Source organism: Amblyomma americanum, chromosome 4 (genome assembly GCF_052857255.1).
Source record: "Amblyomma americanum isolate KBUSLIRL-KWMA chromosome 4, ASM5285725v1, whole genome shotgun sequence".
Lineage (NCBI taxonomy): Eukaryota > Metazoa > Arthropoda > Arachnida > Ixodida > Ixodidae > Amblyomma > Amblyomma americanum.
This window is the reverse complement of record NC_135500.1, coordinates 96,194,126-96,212,446: the sequence shown is the minus strand read 5'-3', so window position 1 is coordinate 96,212,446 and position 18,321 is coordinate 96,194,126. Positions and strand designations below refer to the sequence as shown.

General features: G+C 51.7%; 2 protein-coding genes across 4 annotated transcripts in view; one reads left to right on the top strand and one right to left on the bottom strand.

Moving 5' to 3' along the window:
- LOC144128140 (flavin-containing monooxygenase 5-like) overlaps positions 1-18,321 on the top strand; it is an 86,209-nt gene that overhangs the window by 53,156 nt on the left and 14,732 nt on the right. The window contains exons 1-2 of one of the 3 annotated variants that reach the window (XM_077661239.1): positions 11,934-12,075; positions 17,738-18,064. In XM_077661239.1, coding sequence (XP_077517365.1) covers positions 17,760-18,064 — 305 coding nt within the window. In that variant the 5' untranslated portion in view covers positions 11,934-12,075; positions 17,738-17,759. Of the gene's footprint in view, positions 1-11,933; positions 12,076-13,950; positions 14,141-17,737; positions 18,065-18,321 lie in introns of those variants that run through there. The other 2 variants (XM_077661238.1, XM_077661240.1) reach the window with 2 other exon arrangements.
- On the bottom strand, positions 1,345-17,397 carry LOC144129687 (uncharacterized). The gene is made up of 4 exons (XM_077663788.1): positions 17,301-17,397; positions 3,615-3,998; positions 1,668-3,560; positions 1,345-1,541 (listed from the first exon to the last, which is right to left on the bottom strand). The coding sequence occupies exons 1-4, from the start codon at positions 17,395-17,397 to the stop codon at positions 1,345-1,347; spliced, it is 2,571 nt and encodes an 856-aa protein (XP_077519914.1).

Below are 18,321 nucleotides of genomic sequence, written 5' to 3'. Positions count from 1 at the left end.
CCCTCCGTCTACATTGGGGAAACTGGGAACTTCCAGCGGCGCATGAAGGAGCACCAGGGCGACGTCAGAAACAAGCGCGCAGCAAAAAATGCAGTTGCGGAGCACGTGCTGTCCACTGGCCACGAGATTGGCTGGGATGAGGTGGAAATTTTGGCGACGGAAAGAAACCTATCTGCAAGACTTCATCTAGAATCCCTAATCATACAGACAACGGCCAACACGCTAAACAAGAATCAGGGCACGCTACATCCTATCTACGTGAAAAGATTGCAGAAGATTCTGAAGCGTATATAACCTTTCCTTCTTCTGTGACAGCCTCATTGTGAACAAGGGCCCCGTATGGGACCCGAAACGTCAATTTTCATCATTCGACTTGGTCAGTGACCCAATTTTAATTTGTGAATAAATCATGCTTCGCCCTGACCAGACGGTGTTCCGTCGAACCTTGGACTATTCCTCTCGATCCACCATTTGCCACCCAACAAGTCCTACACCTTACATGGTTTCTCTGCGCACGCAGGATACCGGAAGCCCCTACCGCGCCATATGAGCGCTAGGGTCCATCACGGTAAGCGGCAGGCTCGAGCGAGCGTTTACACCAAAACATACAGCAATCGCTCCGATATCCTTTATGTCGACGCGGCAGAATATTGTGAGGTAGGATTTTTCACGGCAATCACAGCCTATGAAGACGGCACAGTGGGGGCAGCCGCCACTATCCGAACAAATTCGCCTGCAGAGGCGGAAGGAGCCGCCAACGCACTTGCGCTGGCCCACTCCACCGTTGATAAAAGCATAACCCAAATTTGCACAGGTTCCCATCTGCAGGCCGCATACCGCCACAACCAAAAGGGCGCGCCGACCCTGGCCACACATCATATTTTTGCCACAGCCACCTCTCTCGATCGAACGGTGACTCAGACGTAGGTCCCTGGGCATGCCTCGATCCCCGGTAGTGAGCGCTTTCATACGCTGGCCTAAGAACTCTTGTACCGAACCCCCGACGATCACACACCCAGCCCTTCGCAAGATGCCACATCGGTCCTTTCTACATATCATCAAATCGCCACTTTCTACAAACTCAGCCGCATAGCATTACCACCACCACACAGTACCTTTTCGCCCTTATACAGCGCAGCTTACGTCTTCTTCTTCTTCTTCTTCAGTGATTGTTGGGAAGGATGAAAAGGAGGGAGACACGGGCTTGCTAACTGGAGGACTAGCCTCCACGCCCACTGCCGGCGTGTCGTAGAAAGAGGAGAGGAGGGGAAAAAAGATTGAAAGGAAAGGGAAGGCGCGCAGCCGCAATGATAATGTCGAATGACATACGCAGTCCCCTGTGGCCTATAGGCGGCCAGAGAGGCCGGAGGCCTCCAGGAAGTTGAGGAGGTGCCGGAGGGCTTTGGCAGAATTATGACAGCCGGGGAAGAGAAGGTGGTCCGCTGATGTGCAGGGGAAGCCCAGGGAGCGGTAGCCAGCCTCCATTATAGTCCTTGCGGAGACAAGGGCCGGGCATTCACACAGGAGGTGTTGGGCAGTCTCTTCCGGGTAAGTGCAGAAGGAGCAACCCGGGGAGTCAGAGAGGCCGATGCGGAAAAGGCGGGAGCCGGTGTTGGCGCAGCCTACCCTGAGTCTCAGTAGGAGGCTGCGCTCTTTGCAGTCCATGCCTCGAGTTGGGAGTGGATGGGGGGGATGGCCGTTTGCCACCCTGGGATCAGGGTGATCTAGGAGGAGGAGGCGGTCCACTGTGTTCCTTGCCAGATCCAAGGGGCACAGGTTCCTGGAGAGCGGACTACCCGGAGAGTGGGCAGATTTGGCAAGGGAGTCCGCTTCATCATTGCCCTGGACACCGATATGGGCCGGGACCCAGGTGAGACGGATGCGGGTTCCCCTAGAGCACAGTGCGTCGAGCCGCCAAGCAAGCCTGCGGGCGATGGGAGGACCCTTGAATGGCCTCAGGAGGAGCTGGAGGGTTGCCCTGGAGTCGGTGTAGATGGCTGCCTCCTTGATCCCAGGGCGTTGGTTTAGGATGTCAGCGGCCAAGTGTATGGCGGCAAGTTCTGCGGTTGTGGACGATGCCACAAAAGGAAGCCTGGCCTGTCTGTTCAAGTGGAGCGATGGGGCTGTGCAGGCTGCAGCCGCAGATGAGCATAGTCCTGGGAGGACGGAGCCATCCGTGAAAATAGTGACGGTGCCAGGGGGTTCAGCATGAAGAACCGCAGCGACCCCCTGACGTAAGCCCACAGCGGGAGTGTCCCGCCTCGTCCGGGAGCCAGGTAGAAAGAGGTTGACCTCGTAGAGGTGTCCACGGTCCGGGCGAGGAGGGAGGGGGAAGGACTCAGGCTGTCCCCCCACGAGGTCTTCGAAGAACTGGGCCATCTGACCCATTTTGGAGTTGGGCCTCGTGAGAAGGCGGTCCACAAGGGGGCGGCCATCGGGCGCGTTGTGGAGGCGCTCGATGTGGCGGAGAGAGGTGCGACTGGATAGCAGCTCCAGAGGCCATGAACCTGCTTCTGCCAGGGTGGCGGCCACGGGAGAGGAGCGGGGAAGTCCAAGGCATAGTCGTATTGCCGCCCGCTGTTTCCGCTCGATGGCCAGGTATTGGCTCACAGTGAGCCGGATGAGCGGTAGTGCGTAGGTGAACTGCAGGACGGCCATGCCTTGGTATAGCTGGAGTCCCAGCCTGGGGGTGATGCCATTGCCCTTGGCTAGGAGGCTACGTATAGCCCCCTGGATCCTGGAGGACTGGGCCAGGAAGTGGCTTACTGCCGGGTTCCAGGTGAGCCGAACGTCGATGAGCAGGCCCAGGTATTTCACTTGGCGGCTCCAGGCTAGGTCACGGCCACCAACGTGGAGGAAGGTCCGGCCAGGTCGGGCGCCAACCCTTGTGTTGAGAAGCATCGCCTGTGTTTTGGAGGGGGAGATGCTGAGGCCTGCACGTTCCAAGAAGACGGCGACAGCATCGATGGCCTGCTGCACGTTTCTGATGGTTTGGACCCTGGATCTGCGGGGCCCACGGCACCAGATGGCGATATCATCCGCGTAGATGGCCACGTGGATGGGTAGACGGAGATCCTTGGGCAGGAAGTTGGGCAGGAGGGCCAAGACGGCGTTGAAGATTAGGGGGCTGAGGACGCTTCCCTGAGGTACGCCACGGCAGATATGCCGGGGGGAGCTGGTGGCATTGCCCAGACGGACGCACCCTCGGCGGTCAGCAAAGAAGCCCCGGACATACTGGAGGAGGTTGTTGGAGATTCTCATGATGTTGAGAGCCTCCAGTATGGCCTCGTGGCGGATGTTGTCGAAGGCGCCTCGTATGTCCAGTAGAGCCAGGCATACTATATGGCGACTGTGCTTCGCGTCCTCCAGGGTTGACACCAGGTCCGCGATGGAGTCAGCAGTACAGCGATGATGACGGAAACCCGATTGCTGTCCCGGGAAGTGGCAGGTGACGTTGCCCACCCAAGACAAGCGCTCCAGGGCCATGGCCTCCATGACCTTTCCGGGAACAGAGGTGAGGGAGACAGGCCGGTAGGAGCTGATGGCAGATGGGGGCTTGCCTGTCTTCAGGACGGGAACGACCAGGGCAGTTCACCACGCGTCGGGGAGGATACCTGTCCGCCACACCTCGTTGAAGGAGGACAGCAGACTGGTCCGGTGGTCCTCGCCGAGGTTACGTAGCATCTGGTAGGTGATGCCGTCTATGCCGGGTGCAGTGCGACGCCTGGAGCGGTTCAGCACTGCCGAGAGCTCCCGGAGGGTGAAGGGCGCAGTGCAGGTGGAGATTATGCCAGCTTCCTGAGGTGAAGGACCTTGGGGTGGGGCAGGTAGGGCAGGAGCCTGGGTTGGTGGCCGGGAGTTCCCGGAGGGGAAAAAGGCATCAGCCAGCCGTTCCGCCAGCTCCTGGCAGGTGATTCCCAAGGAGACAGCAATGGCCAGGTGGGGGTGGAGTTGGGTCCGAGGGGCGAGGAGGGAGCGGAAGAGACGCCAAGCCCTGGCTGGGGAGCGGGCAGAAACGAGGGAGGCACAAATGCCTTCCCAGGATTCGTTTCGGCGCCTGTTGTGCTCGCGTCTGCAGGTGGCGTCAAGACGGTTGTACGCCGTCCAGTCTTCGGCTCTGTCAGTACGGAGGGCCCTTCTCTCTATCTGCCGTCGTTGGGCCCTTAGGTGCAGTAACTTGAGATCAGGGACGGGCTGAAGAGGGGGGACTTCGCAGGTGATGGTTGCTGCTGCCGCGCACCTTGCCACATGTGCCAAGAGATCGCCCTGGAGCGGTAGGCTGCCAAGAAGGTCCCGGAAGCGGTCCCAATGGGTCACTTTGTAGATGCGTCCGTCCGCCCTTCTTCCAGGCTTGGGGCTGAGGACGATGGGGTAGTGGTCAGATCCCCATGTATCCGGGGAGGGGCACCACTCATAGACGCACCGTTGAGCTTACGTCTTTTTTTCACAAAGACAGGGCACTCACACAGGACATGACGGATTGTCTCTTCGCAGACACAGTTTACAATAGAACGGTGCGGCCTGTTGCTGCAGTGCCGCGTGTCTGCCACAAAGTTGTCAGCGCTAATGCATGCAGCCCACATTTCTCTCTCCCCACCGCCACGTACCTCAAAGCGCGATTGAGGTGTCCCAATGACCCAGAGAGCCTGTTATGCGCCCTATCTTTCCTCAAAATCATAGGAGTCTAGAACGTTGAACACGCCAACGCCAATGAACACAATGAACGCCGACGGCTTAAAGAAACAGAGGCGAGCGCTCGGGTTCGGCGCGCAGACAGTCTACCGCACCACTCCGACTCCAGCCGTTTTCAATCGCCAGGCGTCTCGTTTGTTCCTGTCCATCTTCGAGAAAAGAGATTCTGCCTTCCCGCGCTTGAGCAGCTGAGTGAAAAGAGGGGCAAGGAGTGGAGAGCGCCGCAGCGCTGGTGGACAAAAGAATATCACGTGGCACGCGCGCCACGGGGTGACGCGGTTTTTATAGAAGTCGGTGCACTCCACGAAGGCGCGCGGTTTTTTAACGGTTGGTTGGTTGTGAAACTTTATTTCCAGCGGATATAGAGGAGCGACACGAAGTCGCCCCCCGCTTAAACGGCGGCCGCTATCCCTTGGGCAGCGGCGGCGTCTTCAGCCAGCTGGAGGAGCTTGATCTGTATCCCCGGGTCGGGGCTGAGCAATAGAGCCTCCCAATGATCAGAGTCGGTAATTAAGTGACTCGCTGGTAGGGACTGCGGGCAGTTCCAGATCATATGATTTAGATCGGCTTTCGCATCACAATTTTTGCATTTGTTTGAGTAGAGTCCTTCCGAATAGAAGCTACACAATTGGGGATTTGGATAGGTGTTAGTTTGAAGTTTACGCCAGGCTTTGGCCTGTTGCTTGGAGAGCGTTTTATCTGCTGGGGGGAATCTGAGTCTTGCAAGCCTGTAGTGCTGCAGGATTTCTCTGTAAGAAAACAACCTGTCCTTGCCAGAGTATAGGGCGGGTGGGCAGCACGAAATCGTCCATATTAGGTGAGCCATGGCGGCCTGGATAATCGCTTTTTCGAAATTCCAGAAACTGTATAGCCAATACTAACGGCCAGCTACAAATCTCTAATTACCATCAGGTGTCTATTCGTAATAGTTAAAAACATAACTATTAGTCAATAGTTGGTGTTTAGTAGTTTACTGGTTTCTTTGCTCCACATACAGTTTCGGCAGCTCACAATAAAATTCAGAAAACACATTAGCAGCAACAGTCAATACGTACAGTAGTAAATCCTTACAGTCAATACATTTCTGTGTCATGCAGGCTCCTCTACATATAAATATTTATACAGAAATAGAAATAATGGACTTATTGCCGAAAGAAGAGACTGTAAAGCGACCCGTGCGGCTGGCAGTGCGCATGATGCCGAAAAGGACGAAGTGTCTCCAGCACGCGCTGGGGAGAACGCTCGGGTCCGATTCTTTATCTCTGTGTTCATCCCTCGCCGCGCTTGTAGACGGTCCCATTTTAAGCACATTCTTGTCCCTGCTTCCTACGCACTTGAGTCTTGTTCTTTTAAAATGGGTTCCCGGTAGCAGCAGTTTGACAGTTATTGAGATTGCCCATACGCGCGCAAAGGCTTCCCAAGCGGCCCCGTGTTGCCTATCATCCCGGCTACAGCATGTATTACAGCATCTAGGTTTCGGCGACGTGCGTTGTTAAACATGCAAGACACAACACTTTTAACATCGGCAGATTATCAGCGCCTCAGATATTCTTGGAACTGGCAAGTTTGTCGATCTCGGCCGCTTGAAGTATCTCGGACGGGACTGCGGCGCCGTATCCCCCCTCTAAATTTCTATTTACACAGGTCAGGCTTGGCGCTCTCTCCCTTTGTGCATTTTGCCGTGAGCCTGAATCTATTGAGCATTTTTGGCTCTATTGTCGCCGATACACCTCTTTGAGAAGAAGGCTGCGGAGGAGCCTTTGCGGCCCCTTGGCCTATAGTTTAAGCAGCCCGCTCTTGCTATCATTTGGGGCCACCACATTTGCGTTCAGCCGCAGATATGTTTGTACCGCTGTTCTAAATTTCCTTTTAGAATTTCACCGACTGCCATGCTAAGTGTAACAAAATTTTCTTTTTTATGATTCATTACATTTTGACCTAATAATTATGGTTCCATCCCTCTCTTTATTATTATTAATATTATTATTACTAATTTTGAAACCAAAACTCTTATCCCTTTCTGTTCATGAGCAAGAATACTCAGGTGTTGCGTTCCCGCGTGCTTTTCTTTTTTATTACCTCAGTACAGGTGAATAGCCACACGATTGTGGATATGTGGCATCTTTTCTAGGCTAACAACAACAACGACCTTGACCAGGGCCGGACGCTGCCGCCGCCGCTACGCTGATAGCTTGCAAATATTGGAGACGTTTTGCTTATGGGCATAAGACTGTGCTATAAGGAGTCTTACACAAGGCTAATTTTTACCCAAGAGCTAACCAAACCTATACCACGGAAATAATCTATTCGCGAAGATTTTACGTTAAATCCTGTATTGAAACTCTCTGACCCACTATTATTAACAGCCCAACTATCCGTGGTTTCTCCCTGGCTCAATGTGAAATCAAAATTTTTGCCTGCACGGATGATGTAGCCCTCTTTTGCTTTGACAAAAATAGTGTACTTGAAGCATTACATTAAAACTGCTTTTAATTGAGATAAATCTAAAGTATTTCGGTTGGGTAATTGGGGTGCGAGGACAAGTAATTTTGGTGGTATAAGCTGGGAATGCGGGGTACTTCCATATTTAGGGTTCCTCTGCACCAAATTCGCAACAGTGGAGCATACTGGCATCCAAACATAATGTCCATGAGGCGACGAATCCAGGCCTAGGTGGGTAGAGAACTGGTTTATGGTCTATAGGGTGTTTAACGTTCCCAAAGCGACTCAGGCTATGAGGGACGCCGTAGTGAAGGGCTCCGGAAATTTCTACCACCTGGGGCTCTTTAACGTGCACTGACATCGCACAGCCCACGCGCCTCTAGAATTTTTCCACTGTATTTGTTTGCTCGGGCTCATGTCTGTAGCCTTATTTATTTGCAGACTTGCTTCTGATCTGCAGATTCCCTATTGTGCGAGGAAGAAAGTGTAGATGATGCACAGAATATTCTCTACCTTTGCATAGCACCCCCAATGGGAGCTCATGCGTCATGACAACCTGTTTCCCTACAGCCTGGTGGAATAGGCCTTGTTTTTTTTATTCGTGGATCAGCTTGTGTCCCGTTTTTTTTTTCTTTTTTAGATCGGCAGGCCACTCATTTTTAGTAGCTGTGTTTATTAGGCGTCTTAGTGCTCATTTGCCTTTCTTATTCTCACCGGCCGTACCTTTATGGGGATTCATTAAGAAAGGCGCTGACCCCTTCAATTTCCTCACTGTGCGCTTTTCTTTAGATTACCTGTATAGCCTCTCCAGAAGACAGATGAATCAGGTAATTACTGCGCATTTGTATCGACATCCCTTTCTGGACTGAAGAAAGAAACGTTCGGCAAAAACGTTGTTCTTTAAACTGCACACATCGGCACTGCCTGTCAAGGCATGACTTTACGCTATGGAGATTTTTTTTTCCATGGCGCCTGAGCAATATGTCAGAGGCCATTGACCATTGCTTTATTATATGTGTTAAAGCTTGTCTTCCGAATGCAGGATTGAAGTTCAGTTCAGTTCAGTTTATTACCTTAAGGACCCCCGTGGGGGTATTACATAAGGGGTGGATTATACAAAAAAAATAAGTACAATGGTTGCCATGTGGGTTCAACATACAATATGATCTGTTAGTGCTTTGGAAAAGTTGAGTGGGCAGGTGATAGCGGCGATGCTGTGGGAAAGGCCGTTCCAATCTAATGCTGCTCGGGGGAAGAAGGAGGCAGCGAACGTGGTCGTATGGGTCCGAGGCTGGGCAACTTGAAGAATGTGACCAGTGCGATGCGATATGCGAGCTGGTGATGTGATATAGCCTGCGTAACCGTGGGTGCTGTAAAAGAACTTATGAAACAGGTTTAGGCTGGCAATGCGGCGACGAATAACAAGGGTTGATAAGGCGGATTCTGCTTTTAAAGACGACACGCTGACTTGGTATGAATAGGTATTGTGGATGAATCTAGTGGCACGGTTCTGGACGGATTCGAGGGCATTTATGAGGTATATTTGATGTGGATTCCATATGGGGGATGCATATTCTAGTTTCGGTCTGATTAGCGATTGGTAAGCCAGGAGTTTAACTTGTTGGGGAGCGTGACGTAAGTGGCGTTTCAGTCCGACAAGGAGGGTGGCTTCGTTGTCGTTCCGTCTGAATTTTACTACCAGAAGACACAGCAGGCAGTAATTTCCTCAGGTCTGGGACAGTTCCGCCAAAGCGCGGATGTGCCAAAGCGCGGGCTTATCGCAAGTTAATGCGCTGATGATGAAGCAGAGGCACCCCAGCCTGACCCCTTTTTTTAATGGCAGACAATAAAAAAGGATCACCTTTCCGTCTCATCATCTTCGTAAAGTTCACCTAGCAGCAGCCTTTGAGCCAGTTCCTGCAAAGAGCCCTGTCTGGTGTGAAGTTTGAGGAGCATTTGCTGGAAAGACGTCCTCCAGAGGTTCTATCAGAATACCTGAGTGAGCTGCGACAGGAACCGAGGCATGTGAGTGCCTTTTCGCTTGACATCAAGACGTGCATTTCCTCTTTTCCTTACCGCACCCTGTGATAATGAGAGCCGTCAGTGAAGGCATTCAGGGTCTTGGGAACGTGCGCTTCAAGAATACGTGTGGGGTGAGCGTGGACAGGTTTCTGGCCATACTAAACTGCTACCTTCGCTCCTTGATAGTAATTTCAGAAATGAGCACTATGTGCAGAAAGAAGGCATACGCATCGGATCATGTTTGGCACCCATCCTGAGCGATGTTTATTGGCTAGGAATGACCGATTAGGTTTGGTTTATGGGGGTTTAATGTCCCAAAGCGACTCAGGCTATGAGGGACGCCGTAGTGAAGGGCTCCGGAAATTTCGACCACCTGGGGTTCTTTAACGTGCACTGACATCTCACAGTACACGGGCCGCTACAATTTCGCCTTCATCGAAATTCAACTGCCCCGGCCGGTATCGAACCTGCGCCTTTCGGGATAGCAGCCGAGCGCCATAACCACTACGCCACCGCGGCGGCTTGGAATGACCGATTACTAGAAAAATACTTTCAGGCACATGGTGTCGTCAAAGCTTTCCGCTATGTTGAAGACTGCTTGATCTTGAGTGTGAAGAAGGAAGGAGACACGGATGGACAATCCTCGAGCATCGCCGACGTGTTTGAATGAGTCCTGCAAGACTTTAGGTTTACAAAGGAGGTGCCTTCAAACAAGACGTTGCGCTTCTTGGACATGAAGCTAAGGCTCACAACGCACCATGTCTGCTGAAAGTATGCTCCACGATCAAAAAATTAATTCCTCCCGTACTCCTCGCAAATTCAAAGCTCGTGAAGCGTGAAATAGCAAAGGCGGCGCTCAAGAACGCGCTTGGCAGGTCGTGTCCACGTGAGAGGGTGGCAAGTCCGCAGTCGCAGGCAGAAATACTACTATAGATGCAGGTATCCCTAGCCTCGTGCCCTTGGCTGTGGCGGAGTCCCTCCTGAAAGAAGTGCGGAATCTGAAGAAGGACGAGCGACTTGATTCCCAACCGTCTAAGACAGCTGTCATACCATGCGTCTGCAAACTGTCACACCGAATAAAGAAATGCGCATTACGCGCAGCAATTAGACTGGCTTTTTTTTTTCAAGAAACAAGCTCCGTACCTTGTGCCGGCGGGTCAACAATGACGACACACTACAAGACTGATGTGACACGAACCGTCTAAATCGCTGCACTAACTGTCAGTGTGGTGCGGTGCACGATGTGCTACTACCGTATGGGAAAACGTATGTCGGCCAGACGGGTAGGTGCGTGAATACTCGGCTAAGCGAGCACTCCAGATTGCAAAAAACAGGCACAGGCAGCAATCTAGCCGTGCATTGCAAGGAATGTCTCTAAAAAATCTGCACCCCTCTCCTGGACAGCACGCGCGTTCTAAAGAAATACGGAATGAAGAAAGCCAGGGAAATCTTCGAAGCTCTAATCATTCAGCTGAGAGCCCAGAGTTGCGCCAGCAAGACATCTCTTAGACTGCTTGAAAAAGAAACAAGTTATCAGTTTGAATTGTGCAAAGCACTTGCAGTGATTGCAACTTCTGCATGGGGGTTATATATAAAGTTTGTGTTTTTGCTTTTTAGATGTTTTCCAGCTATATATTTCGCTTCTGGTGCAATAAGAATGAGCTGATAGCGCGTTGTGGGGCCGTAGTGTTCTTTCTTCATCCTGTGTTTCTGCGCTGTTTTTCCTTCATTACGTGCAGCGATGCTATGTTCTGCTGAAACATAGTACAGCGAACTCTTAAAAATGACATTGGAATCACACCCTACAGTATCAGTTTTATGCCTGTGGAGAAAAACTATGTGGTGCCATGAGAGAGAGAGAAAAGTGGTAGAGGAAAGGCAGGGAGGTTGACCAGAAGAATATTCCGGTTGCCTACCCTGCACTGGGGGAGAGGGGTGAGGGGGGCGTAAAAGAATAAGAAGTAGAGCAATTTCGTCCGTATATAGCACGACAAACATTGACAAACGCACTGAAATCCACAGGCCGCCGCAGCTATAGCCTGCATACCTTGAGGGCTGCCGAACGCTGCGACCCTACCCAAGTAGATGTGGTAGATGTAGTAGATCTGGCTGTGGTGCCATGAAATATATTTATGTTGATGGGCACGGCAAGATTAAAAAAAAGCCGACCGAACGCATACAAAATTAAAGGAGGTCGGGTTAGGCTAGCTTGCGCGGAAATAAAAAAAAATACATTTGCAGAAATGCCGTTCTGAGAAACTAACACGGTGAAAATGTTCGAGAGAAGAGGCACGGACGCAGCGCTTATTGCACGCGCACGTGTCCAACTCTCCTTGTGAAAGTGAGGAACGAATGCAAGAAGAAGTAAAGATTAAATGTTGGGAAGCATTGGCATGGCGATTGTGTTCGCAAGAGAATAGGAAGAGAAGAGATGAAAGGAGACTCGACCGGTCTGCCAGGGAGGAGCACGAATCCAGAAATATGACACTCACCGTACGAGGATGAAGAAATAAAAACGGGCGGAGTAGGCCACAGAGGACAGGTGTTAGTCATCGCCTCGGTTCTCCCTCGACTCAATATTTGCTCACCGCCGATTCGCCCGCGGTTTTGCAGCGATGAAGGCGGCTGGATGACGAAAGCACTTCAAACCTCGCGCGCTGGCGATGACTGCGATGAGGCCACGGTGAGAACCTCTATTCTCGGCATAAGGAACAGTGAGCGGCCGCTCTCCTGTGCCTCACCGGCGGCAGCGAGGAGAAGTCGCCGCCTTCAAGGCTCTTTAAAAGAGAAAGACCGTCTCTCGAAATAACAGCCGCGTGCCGATGTGAGCACTGGCCCACGTCGGAGCGCCTCGCAACGGCATCGCGACGTTTAGACCTACGGGCTGCTTTGGCGTGGGAGATTTGTCATCTGTAAGCGGTGAGTTATTAGAACTTGTATTATATCGTCCGACACAAAGCATTCTAAAATCAGCTTCGCTGGCTTCGGCTTTCATGTCACTCGGAGAGCGCTTTTCTACTTTGAATGCATCCAAGATATTTGAGCTTCGTGGTCGGCGCCGGTTATGTAAGTGCTCCTCTATGTTCTCCGTGATGACTTGTATTAAATGTTATCTGTAAGTGGAATCATCAACGTTCACGGCCGATCGTGGTATCAGCAGTCAAGACACTTAAGCTGACACGACCTTCTGAAGAGCGCGAGATACCGCTCACGCTACACACTACCGTGCTGCGAGTTTATGGCGACATGCGACTTATTGTGCAAACGAAGGCAAGCCAAATCTTGAAAGCCATTTGCTTTATTCTTCCGACATTTTTCACGTTGATGTAAATCATCACAATGTTTTGCGCCTGCCAGGTGGAAAGTTACCGGGCATTTGTTGAGCGCAGCTGCAGCGACAGTTGCATTGCAATTGAGCTCCAGCGCCACTGCGGCGACAGACGCTGTTGGGCAATCCGTCACCCTGGTTACGGGCAACGCATTTTCGCTGCCTACTGTACAGACAGGGTTTTTCAGCCTCCGGGATATTCAGTCTTATGGTGCTTTCGCGGAATTCTTCAGAACAAAAGTGCGAGCGGCCTTTGAAATGATATGCTTAGTTTGTTAATAAAGTATGTTGAGTACTTTCGTTAGTTTGCTGATCCCACATCTCGACACGCTCCTCAGAGATTAAGTATTTGACTACATTTGTTTGGATTCAGTTGTCTTCGTGTTCGGATGCTAGGCCAAAGGTAGCCGTATCGAAGCCCGGCGATAGTCTCATTTCAATTGGGAAGAAATAGAAAAACGCCTGCGTTCTTTGTGAGATTAGTGCATGTTAAGAAACTCCATATGAGCAAAGCTGATCCGGAGCCCTCCATTTTGGCGTCCCTCAAAGTCCGTCTGCACGTATACGAGGCGTTAAGCCCTAGCGCTCCATTCCACCTACACCGCCATAAAATTCCCCACTACAATCATAAAGCCCCATTTGGGAGTTACGTAAAGAATAGTATTGAAGAAGCGTAGCTTGATGGGCTGATTGGTACATGATCATGCAAATAAAAATAGCAGAAAAGGACACGTTTACAAGTGGAAGCAGAAGACAGGAGGCAGCATCGTCCTATCTGCTTCTTCCTCTCGTGAGCACGCCGTTTTCTGCTGCTGGCTTCTTTTTCCGTTACGAGAAGTCGGGAAAAAATATTGCTCAAGCGAATACTAAACACCCAACAAGAAAAAAAGTGGCCGGCTGGTCAGCTAGCGGTTCTCAGCTACCGTAAACTCACCCAAACCCCTCAAGCTTCCATTACGTCCCATTCGCAGTTGTGGGGAACCTGCGCTGCCAAGGTGGCACTGCAATTGTTCCATTCGGTGACTCAAAACTGCTTTTGTCAGCCGCTTGGGCCGCTGCAGACGCGAGAACACATTCTGCGCGATTAGATATGCGCGTTTGGCTGACAGCATTCATTGCCTAGCTTCTATCGGCGTTGCCCAGAAAGCTGACGCACGGCACGTGCGCCTTCGACAGAGCGCGGAGGCTCACGCCTATAAGCGCCTGAAGGTGGCGCAGAAAAGTACTAAGAGTACTACCCAAAACTGCTTGCTCTTCTCGCTAGGCAGCGTGTTATGGCGCTGCAATCGGCACAGCAAACTTCAGCGCAAGTTCCCCATGGCCCCTAATGACGGACGGCTCGCCTCTTCCCGAGCTCACGTTTTCTATTTCTGCGGTTCTTCGAAATGCCCGCACACTCAAGACCGACGGCCGCGGAAGAGATAAGGCTTCCAGGACTGCAGAGGCACGAGCGCGCAGCATGCATTCGATAAGCTGGTGTCGGGCTGTCTGAAAACGGAAAAGGGAGTCGCGGATCTTGTTTCCGCGCATCTGCCTTATCCAGCGGCCTCGCTCAGTGCTCGCCGGGCAGGCCATTTCGAGCAGAGCAGGGAACTGGTGCCCGTGAAGCTTTACGCAGTGCACAGACTCAACGGCTCCTTCTGGGCTTTGAACCGGGTGAGGATTTTCAATTCGTCTAGCGTTCAACTATTGGGTATCGCAAAATATCCCGCACCTTATTTGTGCCCTACTGATCAGAGTGAAGTCACGGCTCGCAACACGAGCGAGCAGTGATTACACCCTAACGTTGTCTCTTAACGCTGGAATATAATGAATTGGGACGTCTATCTTGTTTAATTCGATGCACTGCTAGGCTGTTGTGCACGGGGTAGGCAGCTCATTAGTGGCCGCGGCATGTAGCTAGACCGAAGCGAAAACGCTAGTGGGCCGAGATTTCAGTGCACGTTGAGCAGATATCGGGGTACTAATTTCAAGTTTCACTCGATGGCCTTCGCTTCGGCGCCACGCGTTACTGATGACAAAATATCTAGGAGATAATGCAACGTCACTGATTGCTCTCATTTGTTTCAACGACGAACATTCTGTTACGACTCTGCACACTTAAAAGGAAATAATTCTAGTTACCAATTGAACTGGTCACTCATAGATTGAGCTCAATCTCAGGTATGCCAAGTGTTGGTCGTGCTTCTGCGCGCTTCGCAGCACAGGCGCTGTCGTTTTTCTAAACGCCGCCCGAGTTGCATGCTTTGGTACGAAGCCTCCCAGCGATACAGCATTTCCTATTTCCGTCTCTTCTTTGATGACTATGTTTTACTTGTTATATTTATGGTTTAATGGATTTTAACGTCCCAAGGCGACTCACGCTATGAGCGACGCCTTAGAGAAGGACATCGGAAATTGCGAGCATCTGGGGTTCTTTAACGTGCACTAACGTCGCACATTACACGGGCCTCCAGCATTTCGCCTCCATCGAAATGCGACCGCCGCGGCCGGGATCGAACCCAAGTCTTTCGGGTCAGCAGCCGAGCGCCATAACCACTGAGCCACCGCGGCGGCTTATTTTACTCATGAACCGGATCATTCAATCACTGTGAAACCCTACTATTTATGCTGCTGCGGTAACGTCCGTACGCTGCTTCGTCGAGAAAACCTGTGAGAATCGTATTGCTCATACAATGAAATCCTCATGCCTTGAGCAGTGCGGCACATTAATTTTTCTGCTGTTGACGTTTGGCAAGCATGCCCAATTCTCGCCAAAAATATAAAGGTCATGACCCGTATAGATTCAGCAATCAGTGCGCTTTGCACTAAGGCAACTGTGGCGCGTTCTCTGCACTCTGAAGGTGCTTTAGAGTAGAGGGAACACTTGAACAACCAGGACACGTGCCCCCGCTGAGGTCTTGTGGGGCGCCCAGCAACAGCCCATTTCCGACCGGTGAGGCAACGACGTCATCATAATCGCCATATTAGGGAATCAGGACCTCGATTATAGCCCGCACAATTAACTAATCACCTTTGTGCCATTTTCTCAATTGTGTGACGTAAGGTATCTGCTGTCCTCAATCACCGAGCGAATGACGTCACGTACAAGCCATTTATACTTTGAGGCAGTCGGTCCCACGTGGTTAGATAAATTGAAATGAACACAAAGACGATAACTGTGCTTTCTTTTTGTGTTCTGGTCTTCGGTCTTTGCGCCAGCAAATTTTCTTATTTGTCAGTGAAAGGTTCTTTTTGATGATTAGAAGACGTAGCAACTTGCACCGGAGCTGCGCCCAGTCCGGAACGGTGATGAAGGATGACTAATTATGAATAGCGACACTGTGAGGTTCGCTGAACTTTCCATAGCGCCATTCAGTCTCTTGGTCGCGAGGAATGCCGCGTTCGTGGAGCCACACCAGACGAGGGGTCGGTAGCGCCGCAAGGGAACCCTCCCGTACCCGTCTCCCCTCTTGCAGCGGATGTCCTTGTGTTCTTCGCGCTGTTAAGGGCATAACTCGCCTTGAAGAAGCTTAGGCAGGTACAGCGGTTGACATGTGCGTTGAGCCAAAGGGTCGTCGAGCTTCGGGAATGCGGGAGAGGCGCCTGGGTAGGATCAAGCAACCATGAAGCGAATTCTTCCCTTGACGACTGCTTTTTTTTCTGTAAAGAACTGAACGCCTTGAGTGACGTCTCTTCGGCATACGCTTGTCTCGCATGCACGTGGGCGAAAGAGAAAACAGATGTCAAGGTTAGGAATGTATCAATTTCTGTGCGGTCGGTAATGATAGTGGTGTATGTGCTGTTTGTGTGTTTGGTTGCAAACTCTCCTTTCCCAAATGTTTGGCTGGTCGAGGGAATCGCAGGCGGTATTATTTCTCCAGTCTGTGGTTAGTTGACGCAAACCTTATTTTCCTCTCCCTAACCATCGATTGTAGAGGAGTGTCGCTTGTTAGCTTATTGGTTGCTGTCCCCGCTAAGGTTGGAGACAGAGGGGTCAAGAGTAAGCGCTCTGGGTTGAACCGGGGCTTTATTCTCGTTTCTTCTTGTTTTTTTATATGGTAACTAAATAGTTAACCTTCTTCTTTCCTCGAGTAGCGTGAATGTTGGCGAGTTAGAACCACCAAGTCATCAAGAAACCCCGATTTCATCATCAACAAGGTGTTTCATCTCATCAAACAGAGATTAACAGAAGTTTATGTACATAACTTACAATATTTAGGCACGGCAAAAAGATAGATGGATCTCACCAGCTAGGCTTAGCCGAAGATGTACAATTCAAGCCATAGCTCAGAACAACCAACTGGGCTCTCAGGATCAGTTTTAAAGCCTCGAATTACCTAATGGCAGCAAGCGACAACATGATTCTTCTCTTGCTGCTTGCAACGCCCCGTTAAACTTTACAAGTACTAATAACTCTGTCCCAAGATATGCATAAGCAAACAAAAAGAGCGTCAAACCAGTTACAGTCCTGCCCCCCAACCTTCACAGCGCACGCGACACCCTCTCTTTAGGGGGAAAGAGAAACTAACTCTAGGGCACCGAATCTCCCTTTCTCCCCACGTCGCCTACGCTCCGTCATCGCACCCGGCCTTCTTATTAAAGCGAACTGGCAGCATGGTTTCCACGCATCCATCCTGGTAGGGGTCGCTCTGCCTACCGCGATAAGCCGTCGCATTCTAGGCCCTTCCGTTTTTCCGAAAACGCACCATGTCGGTGACCCCTGCCCCAGCGGCGGGGTAGCGGGGAAGGGTGTTAAAAACTTGCCGCTTGTTTGGTTGACAAAAGGGCCCATACAATGAAAGCCGTCGCCGCGAGTACATCTGGTTTGTCATACCCGGGCCTGGCCGGTCCAGCCCCGATGCACCCCCCTGAGATCCAAGGCCATCGCTAATCTCCAAGTTCGCGCGCAGCTGGTGTCCGAGACGCAACATCGCCAGTCAATCCGCTATGCTTGTCATTTCCACAGCCGCGCGAATGCTTCCCTGCCGGCGGGCCCCCTAGCACCAAAGGGATCCCCCCTCCACATCCCCTCTCCCTATCCCCGCTCCAAGCTGTGCCCCCGCGATAAGGGTGGCAGAAGCCGACCACATTCCCCCCACGTAGCCACAAGAAGAATTACTGCTACCGGGTGCTGGCGCCTAGACAGTCAGCCACGATGCCGCGAGCGTACACCGTGACCTTAACAGCGCCAGTTTTCGTTTTTCCGGCTTGTAGTGCAAGTGCGTTATGAAACAAGGAAGTTAACATCTCTTCGCTGATTTGGTTACGCAGCGGCTGAAGGTGCACGTAGACGATGGCGTCCAACGTCCGGGAGCCACAGGGTGATCCACCGCTGGTGGTGGTGATCGGCGCGGGGAGCAGCGGCCTGCCGACCATCAAGTCCTGCCTGGAGGAAGGTCTGCGCGTGGTCTGCCTGGAGCGTACGGGTGGTGTAGGAGGCCTGTGGCGCTACACCGAGGCTCCCGTCGAAGGGTGCGGCAGCGTGGCCAGAAACACCATGCTCAACAGCTCCAAGGAGTTCTCCGCCTACAGCGACTTCCCGCCGGATGCCGGATGCCCGAACTTCATGCACCATTCAGCCATGCTCGAGTACCTGACGTGAGCGCCCCTTTTCGACTCCGCAGGCTTCTGAGGCCGGTACCTACGATCGCTGTTAACTTGCAAGATGAAAAATAACAAAGCGTAGGAGTAATAATTTCTGCATGTCTGTATGCATGGGCGGACGCTCGACCATTGCAGGGAGGCTAGCCTTGCCGCTTCAATTTTTTTTGGCACAGTTGCATCTCCTTAAGGTTGTGAGGAAAAACCCTACCCCTTTCCCAACTGCGCATGCTTACGGGGCTGATGATTGTGCT